The sequence below is a fragment of the Heterodontus francisci genome, chromosome 5 (genome assembly GCF_036365525.1).
Source record: "Heterodontus francisci isolate sHetFra1 chromosome 5, sHetFra1.hap1, whole genome shotgun sequence".
In the NCBI taxonomy this organism is placed as follows: Eukaryota; Metazoa; Chordata; class Chondrichthyes; order Heterodontiformes; family Heterodontidae; genus Heterodontus; species Heterodontus francisci.
The window spans coordinates 23,591,349-23,606,369 of record NC_090375.1 but is presented as its reverse complement, the minus strand read 5'-3'; the positions used below and the strand labels follow the sequence as shown (position 1 = coordinate 23,606,369).

Sequence of the window (15,021 nt, the reverse complement as noted above, 5' to 3'; positions counted from 1 at the left end):
AGACCAAAACTGTATGCAGTACTCTAGGTGTGGTCTCACCAATGCCCTGTACAGTTGTAGCAAGACTTCCCTTTTATCATCCAACCCCTTTGCAAAAAAATGCCAACATTCCATTCGTCTTTCTAATTACTTGCAGTACCTGCATGCTAACTTTTTGTGATTCATGTACAAGGACATCCACATCCCTCTGTACCACAGCTTTCTGCAGTCTCTCTCCATATAAATAATAATCTGCTTTTCTATTCTTCCTGCCCAAGTGGACAACCTCACCTGTTCCCACAATATACTCCATCTGCCAAAGTTCTGCCCACTCACAGTGGCGCAGTGGTTAGCACTGCAGCCTCACAGCTCCAGCGACCCGGGTTCAATTCTGGGTACTGCCTGTGTGGAGTTTGCAAGTTCTCCCTGTGTTTGCGTGGGTTTCCTCCGGGTGCTCCGGTTTCCTCCCACATGCCAAAGACTTGCAGGTTGATAGGTAAATTGGCCATTAGCAATTGCCCCTAGTGTAGGTAGGTGGTAGGGAAATATAGGGACAGGTGGGGATGTGGTAGGAATATGGGATTAGTGTAGCATTAGTATAAATGGGTGGTTCATGGTCGGCACAGACTCGGTGGGCCGAAGGGCCTGTTTCAGTGCTGTATCTCTAAACTAAACTAAACTTAACCTATCTTTTTGGAGATACTTTGTGCCCTCTTCATAATTTGCTTTCCTACCTATTTTTGTATCGGCCACAAATTTGGCTACAATACGCTAGGTCCCTTCATTCAAGTCATTAATATAGATAGTAAACAGTTGAGGCCCCAGCACTGATCTCTGTGGCACTCCACTAGTTAGTTTGCCAACCTGAAAATGCACTATTTATCTCAATTCTCAGTTTCCAGTTAGCCAATCCTCTACCCATGCTAATATATTACCTCCAACACTATGAGCTCCTCTCTTGTGTAGTCACCTTTTATGTGGCAACTTATCAAAAGCACTACAACTACTGTGGTCCCTTTATCCACCCTGCTTGCATCCTCAAAGAACTCAAATAAATTTGTCAAACACTATTTCCCTTTCATTAAACCATGTTGACTTGGCCTGATTGCATTATAATTTTCCAAATGTCTGGTTACTACTAATGAACAATGGAGTCTAGCATTTTCCCAATGACAGATGTTAGGCAACCAGCCTATAGTTTTTTGCTCTCTGTTGCCACGCTTTCTCAAAGAGAAATGTGACATTTGCAGTTTTCGAATCCACTGGGACCTTCTCAGAATCTAGCGAATTTTGCAAGATTATAACCGATGAATCCACTAGATCTGCAGCAACTTCTTTTTAAGACCAGAGGGAGGCCATCAGGTCCAGGGGACTTGTCAGCCTTTATTCCCAGAAGTTTTACTATGGCGATCGTGATTGTTTTAAGTTTCTCCCTTCCTTTTGCCTCTTGATTTTCTGCTATTCTTGGGATGCTTTTTGTGTCTTCTACTGCGAAGACAGATACAAAACACTTGTTCAAAGTTTCTGCCATTTCCTGTTTCCCCTTTATTAATTCCCCAGCCTCATCTGCTAAGATACCAATATTTACTTGAGTTACTCTAGAAAAGTTACGGCACAGAAAGAGGCCATTTAGTCATCATGTCTGCGTGACTGAAAAAAACCCCCCAACCTAATCCCATCTTCCAGCACCTGGTCCAGGTTCCTTTCAAATGAGTTCAGGGTTCCTGCCTCCATCGCCAATCCAGGCAGTGAATTTTTGATACCCAATATTCTCTGGGTAAAAAAAGCTTTTCCTCATGTCCCCTCTAATCCTTCTACCAATCACCTTAAATTTGTTCCCCCTGGTAATTTACCTCTCTGCGAGGGGAACAGGTCCTTCCCGTCAATCTAGGCTCCTCATAATTTTGTACGCCTCAATTCAGTCACCCCTCAGCCTCAAGAAAACAACCCAAGCCTATACAATCTTTCCTCATAGCTGCAATTTTCAAGCCCTGGCAACATTCTTGTAAATCTCCTTTGTACTCTCTCTCCAGAACAATCATGTCCTTCCTGTAACTGTACGCAATACTCCAGCTGTGACCTAACCAACGCTTTATACAGTTCCAGCATTACATCCTTTGTATTCTACACTTTGGCCAATAAAGGAAAGCATTCCATATGCCTTCTTCACTTTATCTACCTGTCCTGCCACCTTCAGACATGCATTTCAAGGTCTCGCACTTTATCTACCCCTCTCATATCCTCCCGTTTATTGCTTATTCCCTTGCTTTGTTTGCTCTCCCAAATGCAGTACCACACATTTCTCCAGATTGAATTCTGTCACTTTCCGCCCACTTAACCAAACCATCGCTATCATTCAGGAGTCTACAGCTATCCTCTTCATCAACTACAGGGCCAATTTTTCTGTCATCTGCAAATTTCCTAATCATGCCTCCCATATTCAAGTCCAAATCATTAATATAGACCACAAATAGCAATGGACCCAACAATGAGCCCTGTGGAACACCACTGGAAACTGCCTTCCATTCACAAAAACATCTGTCGACTATTACTCTTTTTTTCCTGACACGAAGCAACTTTTGGATCCAAATCGCCACATTCCCTTGTATCCAAATGGCTTTTACTTTTCTGACCAGTCTGCCATGTGGGACCTTGTCAAATGCCTCACTGCAATCCATGTATCTTGCCTTTTATGTATTTGTAGAAGATTTTACTTGCTTTTTATATTTCTTGCTAGTTTACTCTCATTCTAATTTCTCCTTTTTTCTGTTTTTGTTATCCTCTGCTGGTTTCTAAAATTTTCCCAATCTTCTGGCCTATCACTAATCTTTGCAGCATTGTATGCCTTTTCTTTCAATTTATCATCCTTAACTTCCTTAGTTAGCCATGGATGGTGCATCCTTCTCATAGAATCCTTCTTAATGAAATATCTCCTTAAATGTCTATCATTTCTACCATCTTACCTTTTAACTTATTTTCCCAGTCCACTTTAGCCAACTCTACAAAAACTTAAATAAAGGCACTTACAAGTGCAAGACACTAGTTTTAGAGCCAAACTTCTCAAAGTGAAGGTGAAATTCTATCATGTTATGATCACTCTTGCCTAGAGGATCCGTTATTATGAGGTCATTTATTAATCCTGTTTCATTAAAGATTACCTGGTCTAAAACAGCCTGCTCCCGGATTGGTTCCGGAACATCCCATCATGTTTAAGAATACCTTTCTGAGATACTCTCTTGGTCCTTAGCATCCTCAAAATAAAATTATTCAGCCAATCTTACAACTGTATTTTTGCTGCAGCACTCCAACTGTTGCCCAACCAATGTTTTCATAATTTATTTGTTTTTGCACTTTTTCATTTGTTTCATGGGATGTGGGCATCGTTGGCAAGGAGAGCATTTGTTGCCCATCCTTAATTGCCCTCGACAACTGAGTGACTTGCTAGGTCATTTCAGAGGGTTGTTAAGAGTCAACCGATTTACTATGGGTCTGGAGTCACATGTAGACCAGATCAGGTAGGGACAACAGATTTCCTTTCTTAAAAGGACATTAGAGAACCAGATGGGTTTTTAATGACGATCGATGATGGTGCCATGACACCATAACTGAGATTAGCTTTCAATTCCAGATTTTGATTAATTAATTGAATTTAAATTACACCAGCAGCTACTGTGGGATTTGAACCATTGTCCGCAGGGCATTGTCCCGGGTCTCTGGATTACTAGTTCAGTGACATTACCACTATGTACCGTCTCCCCTCACTACCTAATTTTTAAAACCTTGAAATCCATTTATTCTTTTGGATTTTTCCCTGCAGCCCTGCGTTTAAAGATCTATGCATCTGCACTCCTAGGTCTTTTTGTTCTCTACTGCAATGAGAAGTTTAGTAGGTAGGATACATTTCTATTTTCTGTTCTTTTGCACACAACATATTATTTCACTTTTATCTTTGTTCAACTGCATGCTCCATGTAACTGACACTCACCTAACTGATACCTTGCTCTCCCATTCAAAAAGTAGAAGTGTAAATGTTGGTTCAAAAAAGTAGTGCTCGTGACTGAACCACTCAGGTGCTTTAGTTTTTAGAAGATAAATGAAGACTGCGTAAGATAAAGATTAAACTATATTTAGCACTTACCACTCCATGAAGTTGGAACTGAATCTTGTGCTTCATATGAGGCTTGGCAGCCAGACGACATTCCAAATCCCAGAACTGAGAATAGTCACCCTTATCTCGAGGCATAAAGGTAATTGGTAACTACAAGAGATCATAAGAAGTTGTTCATTAGAGTATGCCATGGTCAACACTAATGAATATTTCTGAAAGTTTGAGTTTCAGGGGTTGTAAAACTCAATCTGCAATAATTTATTTTAGAAAAAAATCCAATTAGAATGTATATTCATTGAAAGTAGCTCAGTCTCCAGCTGTAAATGGACAGGCTAATCTGAAAATTTCAACAAAGAAAAGTCATGGACACTATAAAGAGTTTCACTTCTCTCTGATATATGAGCTATATAGATACTAATCTTGAGGCAAACATCATCTTTTCTTCCAGAATAATTTTAACATTTCAACCATTCACAACAAGCCGAGTCAGAAGACTGAATTTTCAGACCCTAGTGAGCAGAGAGAGGGGTGGGTGCAGAATTTTATGCAACCAGCCAGCTTGTTGGTTTCCCAGCACCATCCCGCCTCCACCCCCCCAGGCCACTTTACCCAGCTAGCTGCCCTCAAGCGGCGGGTAGCATATTAAGGCCTCTGAGACGCTGAAGGCCTGTCAGAGGCTGAACAGAAAATCTGGAGGCCCTCCATAATAGTGGCCTGGCTGCTGTTTCTATTTTTTTTCAACTGTTCACAAAGTTGGAGACAGGACGCCTCAAAATGGAGCAGCGCTCTCACTTACCTGAAAAGGCAGCTTGCTGCTTCTTCAGTGCTGGAGGGCTTCCCATTTGTCCTCCAGCTTAGAGAGCCCACCCACCATTCTTAAATGGATGGCAAACCTACCCTCTGGCCACTAATTGGCCAATAAGGGGAAATCACAGCCGGGTGACAGGGGTGGGATTCTGATCTCCATTTGATCCAGATGTTGGGGTCCTGAAGCCTGTGGGGAGAATCTTGCCCAGAGTGTTTGCAATTACTACTGCAATGCAACGGTCGGTGGTATGTTGTCAGAATATGAAAAGACAACAAGCAACAGTGCTCGACAGCTAATAAATAGCATGGCGTTGAATTTTTAAACATGGTCTCTGCTGCTGCAGTGGCCAAAGCAGGACTTCTATCTTAATAACTAGCAGAATAAGATTCATAGAACTGCTGCTGTAAGCAGCAGCAAATTCTGAGTGTTCTTTTTTATACTCAGGATGTGAACATTACCAAAAACGTACATTTTTATTCCCCTATTGCCATAAGCAGTTAGTGTCTTTTGCTAGGCCTTGGCCATTTACCACTGCAGTCCTTGTGCTGATGGTGCTCCCACAATGATGTTGGGCAGGGAACTGCAAGTTTGACCCAGAGATGATCGTACTGTGTGTTGCATATCCAAATTAGGATAGTGAGACACCTATCCTTGGTCTTTTACATAGCGTGGGCTGAGGAAAAAAATTACATGGAATTCCTGAGGATGTCCGGCATTACAGCATTTTCTTTCACTTAAACCAATTGTCAGAGTAAAAGAAATCTCAACAACAAATTACAGCAGTGTGCAGCTCAGATGATATTCCATGTGCCCAACATTACTATTGAGACTAAATGTCACATTACCTTCAGTTAATGACATTGTTGTTTTTTTTTATATATATTCATTCATGGGATACAGGAGTCACTGGCCAGGCCAGCATTTACTGCCCATCTCTAATTGCCCTTGAGAAGGTGGTGGTGAGCTGCCTTCTTGAACCGCTGCAGTCCATGTGGGGTAGGTACACCCACAGTGCTGTTAGGAAGGGAGTTCCAGGATTTTGACCCAGCAACAGTGAAGGAACGGCAAGATAGTTCCAAGTCAGAATGGTGTGCGACTTGGAGGGGAACTTGCAGGTGGTGGTGTTCCCATGTATTTGCTGCCCTTGTCCTTCTAGTTGGTAGAGGTCGCGGGTTTGGAACGTGCTGACTAAGGAGCCTTGGGGCATTGCTGCAGTGCATCTTGTAGATGGTACACACTGCTGCCACTGTGCGTCGGTGGTGGAGAGTGAATGTTTGTAGATGGGGTGCCAATCAAGCAGGCTGCTTTGTCCTGGATGGCGTCGAGCTTCTTGAGTGTTGTTGGAGCTGCACCCATCCAGGCAAGTGGAGAGCATTCCATCACACTCCTGACTTGTGCCTTGCAAATGGTGGACAGGTTTTGGGGAGTCAGGAGGTGTTTTTACTCCCCACAGGATTCCTAGCCTCTGACCTGCTCTTGTAGCCATGGTATTTATATGGCTACTCCAGTTCAGTTTCTGATCAATGGCAGCCCCTCGGATGTTGATGGTGGAGGATTCAGCGATGGTAATGCCATTGAATGTCAAGGGGAGATTCTGTCTTGTTGGAGATGGTCATTGCCTGGCAGTTGTGTGACGCGAATGTTACTTGCCACTTATTAGTCCAAGTCTGGATATTGTCCAGGTCTTGTTGCATTTCTACACAGACTGCTTCAGTACCTGAGGAGTCACGAATGGTGCTGAACATTGTGCAATCATCAGCGAACATCTCCACTTCTGACCTTATGATTGAAGGAAGGTCAGTGATGAAGCAGCTGAAGATGGTTGGGCCAAGGACACTACCCTGAGGAACTCAGTGATGTCCTGGAGCTCAGATGATTTACCTCCAACAACCACAACCATCTTCCTTTGCGCTAGGTATGACTCCAGCCAGTGGAGGGTTTTCCCCCCCGATTCCCATTGACCTCAGTTTTGCAAGGGCTCCTTGATGCCATACTAGGTCAAATGCTGCCTTGATGTCAAGGGCAGTCACTCTCACCTCATGAGTTCAGCTCTTTTGTCCATGTTTGAACCAAGGCTGTAATGAGGTCAGGAGCTGAGTGGCCCTGGCGGAACCCAAACTGAGCGTCACCGAGCAAGTTATTGCTAAGCAAGTGTGCTTGATAGCACTGTTGATGACACCTTCCATCACTTTACTGATGATTGAGAGTAGGCTGATGGGGCAGTAATTGGCCGGGTTGGACTTGTCCTGCTTTTTGTGTACAGGACATACCTGAGCAATTTTCCACATTGCAGGGTAGATGCCAGTGTTGTAGCTTTACTGGAATAGCTTGGCTAGGGGCGTGGCAAGTTCTGGAGCACAGGTCTTCGGTACTATTGGCGGAATACTGTCAGGGCCCATAGCTTTTGCAGTATCCAGTGCCTTCAGTCGTTTGCTGATATCACGCGGAGAGAATCGAATTGGCTGAAGTCTGGCATCTGTGATGCTGGGAACTTCAGGAGAAGGCCGAGATGGATCATCAACTCGGCACTTCTGGCTGAAGATTGTTGCAAATGCTTCAGCCTTATCTTTTGCACTGATGTGCTGGACTCCCCCATCATTGAGGATGGGGATATTTGTGGAGCCACCTCCTCCAGTTAGTTGTTAAATTGCCCACCACCATTCACAGCTGGATGTGGCAGGACTGCAGAGCTTAGATCTGATCCATTGGTTATGGGATCGCTTAGCTCTGTCTATCGCATGTTGCTTATGCAGTTTGGCATGCAAGTAGTTTTGGGTTGCAGCTTCACCAGGTTGACACCTCATTTTGAGGTATGCCTGGTGCTGCTCCTGGCATGCCCTCCTGCAGTCTTCATTGAACCAGGGTTGGTCTCCTGGCTTGATGGTAATGGTGGAATGGGGGATATGCCGGGCCATGAGGTTACAGATTGTGGACGAGTACAATTCTGCTGCTGCTGATGGCCCACAGCGCCTCATGGATGCCCAGTTTTGCATTGCTAGATCTGTTCGAAATCTATCCCATTTAGCACGGTGATAGTGCCACACAAGTGCCGTCTAAGAGCGAAGTCCAAAGTACGGAAAGTCCTCATCAGAGAACTCCTCTTTGCTGACGATGCTGCTTTAACATCTCACACTGAAGAATGCCTGCAGAGTCTCATCGACAGGTTTGCGTCTGCCTGCAATGAATTTGGCCTAACCATCAGCCTCAAGAAAACGAACATCATGGGGCAGGATGTCAGAAATGCTCCATCCATCAATATTGGCGACCACGCTCTGGAAGTGGTTCAAGAGTTCACCTACCTAGGCTCAACTATCACCAGTAACCTGTCTCTAGATGCAGAAATCAACAAGCGCATGGGTAAGGCTTCCACTGCTATGTTCAGACTGGCCAAGAGAGTGTGGGAAAATGGCGCACTGACACGGAACACAAAAGTCCGAGTGTATCAGGCCTGTGTCCTCAGTACCTTGCTCTACGGCAGCGAGGCCTGGACAACGTATGCCAGCCAAGAGCGACGTCTCAATTCATTCCATCTTCGCTGCCTTCGGAGAATACTTGGCATCAGGTGGCAGGACTATATCTCCAACACAGAAGTCCTTGAAGCGGCCAACACCCCCAGCTTATACACACTACTGAGTCAGCGGCGCTTGAGATGGCTTGGCCATGTGAGCCGCATGGAAGATGGCAGGATCCCCAAAGACACATTGTACAGCGAGCTCGCCACTGGTAACAGACCCACCGGCCGTCCATGTCTCCGTTATAAAGACGTCTGCAAACGCGACATGAAATCGTGTGACATTGATCACAAGTCGTGGGAGTCACTTGCCAGCATTCGCCAGAGCTGGCGGGCAGCCATAAAGACAGGGCTAAATTGTGGCGAGTCGAAGAGACTTAGTAGTTGGCAGGAAAAAAGACAGAGGCGCAAGGGGAGAGCCAACTGTGCAACAGCCCCAACAAACAAATTTCTCTGCAGCACCTGTGGAAGAGCCTGTCACTCCAGAATTGGCCTTTATAGCCACTCCAGGCGCTGCTTCACAAACCACTGACCACCTCCAGGCGCGTATCCATTGTCTCTCGAGATAAGGAGGCCCAAAAGAAAAGAAAGTGCCACACAATCGATAGACGGTATCCTCAATGTGAAGGCGGGACTTCGTCTCCACAAGGACTGTGCGGTGGTCGCTCCTACCAATACTGTCATGGACAGAAGCATCTGCGGCAGGCAGATTGGTGAGGACGAGGTCAAGTATGTTTTTCCTTCGTGTTGGTTCCCCCACCACCTGCCGCAGACCCAGTCTAGCAGCTATGTTCTTCAGGACTCGGCCAGCTCGGTCAGTAGTGGTACTACAGAGCCACCCTTGGTGATGGGCATTGAATTCCCCACCCAGAGTACATTTTGCGCCCTTGCCACCCTCAGTGCTTCCTCCAAGTGGTGCTCAACATGGAGGAGTACTGAGTCATCAGCTGATGGAGGGCGGTAGGTGGTAATCAGTAGGTTACCTTGTCCATGTTTGACCTGATGCCATGAGACTTATGGGGTCCGGAGTCGATGTTGAGAACTCCCAGGGCAACTCCCTCCCTACTGTATGCCACTGTTCCACCACCTCTGGTGGGTCTGGACATACCCGGGGATCGTGATGGCAGCGTCTGGGACATTGCCTGTAATGAATGATTCCGTGAGTATGACTAAGTCAGGCTGTTGCTTGATTAGTCTGTGGGACAGCTCTCCCAACTTTGGCACAAGCCCCCAGATGTTAGTAAGGAGGACTTGGCAGGGTCGACAGGGCTGGGTTTGCCATTGTCGTTTCCGGTGCCCAGGTTGATGCCGGGTGGTCCGTCCGGTTTCATTCCTTTTTGTTGACTTTGAGTGGCATTTCAGAGGGCATGTGAGAGTTAATCACATTGCTGTAGGCCAGACCAGACCAGGTAAGGACAGCAGATTTCCTTCCCTAAAGGACATTAGTGAACCAGATGGGTTTTTACAACAATCGACAATGGTTTCATAGCCATTAGACTAGCTTTTAATTCCAGATTTATTAATTGAAGTCAAATTCCACCTTCTGCTGTGGTGGGATTCGAACCCATGTCCCCAAAGAAATACCCTGGGTCTCTGGGTTACTAGTCCAGTGATAATACCACTATGCCACCGCCTACCCAACGGTCTTTAAACCTAAAAATCAGTTCATTTGTTGAACTATATTAAAGATTGATGGCAGAGCAGGCTCGACATCAGAGGAATCCCAAAATGCACTGTCTACTCCCTATGCTTACCAATTGACGAGAAAACTTCAATTTTTTTTCAGTTCTCATTTATATTTTTACTGCTATGTATTCATTAAAAATTAACCCACTGATTTAGGAAAAAAATGACGTGTCATTATTTATATTATTAGAGTGAATAACGTAGTGCAAATGCTGTAAAAACAGCAACAGCTGTACAACACAAAAATAAGCAGGTTCACAGCTCAGAAAAACAAATGGCAATATGGGGAGCAAGCATTGTCTGTAGATACTCAACATCTTTCAAAGAATAAGGAAGATTATCCCTACTTTTAACTAATTCAGTATTTTTTTCAATTCCTTCAACCATCACAAATAGTACAATGAAGTAGTGTCGTCACCCATGGTGGTTCAGGCCTACATAAGAACATAAGAAATAGGAGCAGGAGGCAGCCATACAGACCCTCGAGGCTGCTCTGCCATTCAATAAGATCATGGCTGATCTTTGACCTCAACTGCACATTCCCTGCCCTATCCCTTGATTCCCTTAGAGTCCAAAAATCTATCAATCTCAGTCTTAATAACTAAGCATCCAAACATTCACAGCTCTCTGAAGGAATTTCTCCTCGTCTCAGTCCTAAAAGTCTGGCCACTTATTGCGAGATTACGACTTCTAGTTCTAGACATGCCAGCCAGGGCAAACGGCCTCTCAGCATCAACCCTGTCAAAGTCTTTAAGAATTTCAATGAGATCAGCTCATGGGAGCATCACTGTTCAAGTATTACACAGAGTAAAAGATCAAGCGAGTAAGGTTTGGAAAAACAAATTTGTTTCATGCAGCCAACTTACAGACTGGCTATCACTGGGTTCTTCTGAAAGTGAAGTGCTAGCAAATGTACATGTTAAGCGAATTAGCGGATATGCTACCTAACTTGTGAGCTCAATTAGCAGTTTTAAAAAGAAATGTATAGATTGAAAGAATCAGCCAATCACCTGCACATAAAAGACACTTAACATTTTTGATATCTACATTAAGCCAAACTCTTGCACTTTACACTAATAACTTGCATCCCCAACATAATGCCTCTGATCTGGCTTGTATGGCACAGGAGGCCGCCATTCGACCCATCGAATCCATGCCCGCTCTCCACGGACTATGCAGTCAGTCCCACTCCCTGGCTCGATCTCTGTAAAGGTCATCAACCTGAAATGTTAACTGTTTCTCTCTCCACAGATACTGCCAGACCTGCTGAGTGCTTCCAACACTTTGTTTTTACGTCAGATTTCAAGCATTTGTAGTGTTTTGCTTTTACTTTATATTTTAAGTTTACTCACTCCAATATAGTACATCACCAAATACAAGTACTTACGAAAAAACAATTGTATGACAATAGGTTCTTACCTTTTCTTCGCTGTGTGCCTGCAGTGTTCCAGACACTCTGGAGCATCTAAAGGCTGTATAGGTTGCTCTGTAAATATCTCCACTCTCATTCACCCACTTTTAGATAAAATGAAAACATATACAAGCTTAATTCATTTATCAACATGGCATAATTTTTTTTTAAACCAGACATCAATAGCAGTGCAATACATGAGACAAAAAAATACTCTCCACACCATCACGCATCCACCATTACAGTATCGGGAATTAACAGCCATACAGCCTACCATTAAGAAGGGTATATATTCTTCTATCCCCTTCTTAACTATATTTAAAAAAGGCAGAACGTTGATAAACAGAATAGATAAAAAACTTTGCAGTATCTCTAAGTGGTAAAGAAGTGGCATCAGTGGCACTCCCAGGTACTTGTACACCATGTGGGCAGTATCCCAATGGCTTCGTATCAATACACTAGATAATACAACACTGAACCACACAGACAAGAAAGGTTCCAGATTTCTCTTCTGTGCAAGTTAACAGATCTTAGTTCAGCAGTGGTACGAACACAAACAAGGAGCAAGTCTAGCTGGTATTTCAAGTTCCACACATCATTGACCGCAAACTATTTCCAGAGAGCTAAGCCCGAATTTTGCACCACTAAGGATGGTGGAAGAGTCAGTGATCACCACCATTACTTCTCAAACTCACAGCAACCTCTGGAGTCTACACAGGGATAGTTACACTCAGAAATCCAGAAGTTGACAGTGATTCTCCACTTGAAATCCCCAAAACATTGCTATCGAGTAGAAATCACTGAACTGGTGAAAACTGTTCTTTAAAGCTATTAGTGGTACAAACCCTTGAAGAAAATTACAACTTGTTGAATGAGGTTTAACTGGTTTAATGGCATACTAACTTCATAATTACTTAACAGCCTCACAGTACCTGAAAAACTAATTTTTATACTTGAGGACACAAAATTGAGCATGCAGCTTAAGATATACAGAATGATTCATATATGGCATTCAACTGGATAAACATTTTCCTTCAAAATCACTGAAATTTTAAGCAATTTTAGTAAAGACAGTGCTGATTTAATTATCATAGAAATGAAATTTTTGATTTAACATCTACAAATTCTAATATCTGGGAAATCTGCAATGCCTACTTAAAAGTGATTTTTTTGTTTCAGAAAACTTATTGTGCCAGCTCACCTTTACATATGGAGGTGCAAATGACGATAAAAACCATTTCACTGTATCTTCCCCATCATTTTCAATTTCCAATAATGATTCTGTGTTGAGATTAAGAAAATTATTGTTTGTAATTTTAAAACAAAGTTTTGCATAAAGATCACTTTTTTGCGGTGTCAGCCTTGGCTCAGTCCTAGCATTCTTGCCTTTCAGTAAGAAGGTTGTGGGTTCAAACTCCATTCCAGATTGGGGCACATAATTTAGATTGACATTACAGTTCAGTACTGAGGGAATGCTGCATTGTTGGAGGTGCTGTTATTCAGGTGAGACGCAAAACTCAGGCCGACCCTGCGCTCTCAGCTGGATGTAAACTATTCCATGGCACTATTTTAACAGTCGCATGGGAGTTCTCCCAGTGTCCTCTAACCTACACAAATTGGCTCTTGCGTTTCCTACATTACAATAGCGACGACATTTCAAAAATACTTCATTGACTGGAAGGAGCTTTGGGACATCGTGAGGTGATGAATGGTGCTATATTAATGCAAGTTCTCTCTTTTAGCTTTTCCAATAGGTTGTTGCCCCCATTCAGCAGGAAAGGGAAATCATATTTAATGAAACACTCTCATCCTTTGCTCATTTGACAGAAAACAAACTTGTTGATAACACACACACAGCTTTCTTCCAACAAGGCTCTGCACTACTGGCATTTTTGCATCATGTGCTTACAGTGGAGCACCTGTGCACTAGAAATAGGTTTAAAATGAGTCAGCATTGCTTACATAGGGTACTCAAATTAATACTCAAATGCAAACCATAAGTGTATAATAGAGCAGACAATATTCAAAAGATTCACCTATCTAATTATTAGTTGTATTATAAACATATTCGGGTCAAAAATATTTGATGTTAACTTTTATAGGAAAAGTAAACTATAGCTTAGTGCCATCAAGGATGCTTTAGTGTAATGGAGGTTTTCTTAATATCATTTACACCTGCTGTATATTTACATATCTGCATTCAGAGTACAAGCAAGAATGTACAAAAATGGAGAAAAGTCTGAAAAAAAATCTTTAGACAACTTATTCATTTCTATGTGGATATTCCTAAACGTGACAAAATGGTTGACAGTCGAGGTAAATTCTGGCGGGCAGCCATAAAGGCAGGGCTAAAGTGTGGCGAGTCTAAGAGACTTAGCAGTTGGCAGGAAAAAAGACAGAAGTGCAAGGGGAGAGCCAACTGTGTAACAGCCCCGACAAACAATTTTTTCTGCAGCACCTGTGGAAGAGCCCGTCATTCTAGAATTGGCCTTTATGGCCTTTATAGCCACTCCAGGCGCTGCTCCACACACCACTGACCACCTCTAGGCGCTTACCCATTGTCTCTCGAGATAAGGAGGCCAAAGAATAAGAAGAAGAAGAATTCCTAAACGTGACAAAATGGTTGACAGTCAAGGTAAATTCTGACAGATCAGGTGATGGAATAGTGTAGTACCAGCAGATTTTTCAGTGTGCAGTCGTCCATTTATCTTCAAGTATATGAATCAAGGAAACAGCATGCAGTCTGTACATAAAAGTTAATTAAGTTCTTGATATTTACCTGAACTAGATCCAGCTGATGTTGAGGGAAAATGTACAGTTCTGTTCTTTATCTGTAGTTTGGTAGGAGGAGATTTTAATGGAGGCTTTGCCAGATGAAGGTTTGGTGTCCAAGGTTCCATATCTAGCACTGCAGTTGGGCTTAATACAGCTATAGAAGTGTCCATTATAACATCTTCTCGGATTTGTACTTTAATTAACTGAACAGGAAATAAAAACAGTGTCACAATGTTATGCAATGGCAACTATATAACAGATAATACTGAAAAAAAAAATGTCTTCATCTGTGAAGTCATTCGGTGTTGAACAATTGAGATAGTTTAGTATTGATAATACAGATGGTTATTACCACCCTGAACTGAATCTGCTGAGTTTGGAAAATGCAGAGGTTTCAGCCTTGTAAAAAAAAACACCAAGTGACTCCCGACAACAGAGCACAGTACCGATGTCATCAGAGTGCTCCCAGCTTCACACATGCTCAAAACAGACCCTTGCTGTCAGTATGGTGCTGCGCATGTGCAGCCAATGTCAGCGCCCTGCTTATCAGGACTAATTTGCTCATGTGCGCAAAAATGTCATTGCGTATTGCAACGGCTGCTCCTCTCACCTGTCGGCCACTCGTTTCTCCCCCCTCGGCTGCTCACTCCCCACTTCACCCCCCCACCTATCTTTGGACCATTCGTTCGCGGCCGCACCACTTCCTCCCCTCTGCTCTGCCTCGACTGTCCGCTCCCTCTCGC

General features: G+C 43.5%; 1 protein-coding gene across 3 annotated transcripts in view; it reads right to left on the bottom strand.

Annotated features, from left to right (window-relative positions):
• Positions 1 to 15,021, bottom strand: part of cep192 (centrosomal protein 192) — a 239,969-nt gene that overhangs the window by 26,550 nt on the left and 198,398 nt on the right. For all 3 annotated transcript variants that reach the window (XM_068031195.1, XM_068031194.1, XM_068031193.1), the window contains exons 39-42: positions 14,283 to 14,481; positions 12,705 to 12,784; positions 11,512 to 11,607; positions 4,118 to 4,237 (exon numbers count right to left, since the gene is read on the bottom strand). In XM_068031195.1, the coding sequence (XP_067887296.1) occupies positions 4,118 to 4,237; positions 11,512 to 11,607; positions 12,705 to 12,784; positions 14,283 to 14,481 (495 nt within the window). The remainder of the gene's footprint in view (positions 1 to 4,117; positions 4,238 to 11,511; positions 11,608 to 12,704; positions 12,785 to 14,282; positions 14,482 to 15,021) is intronic.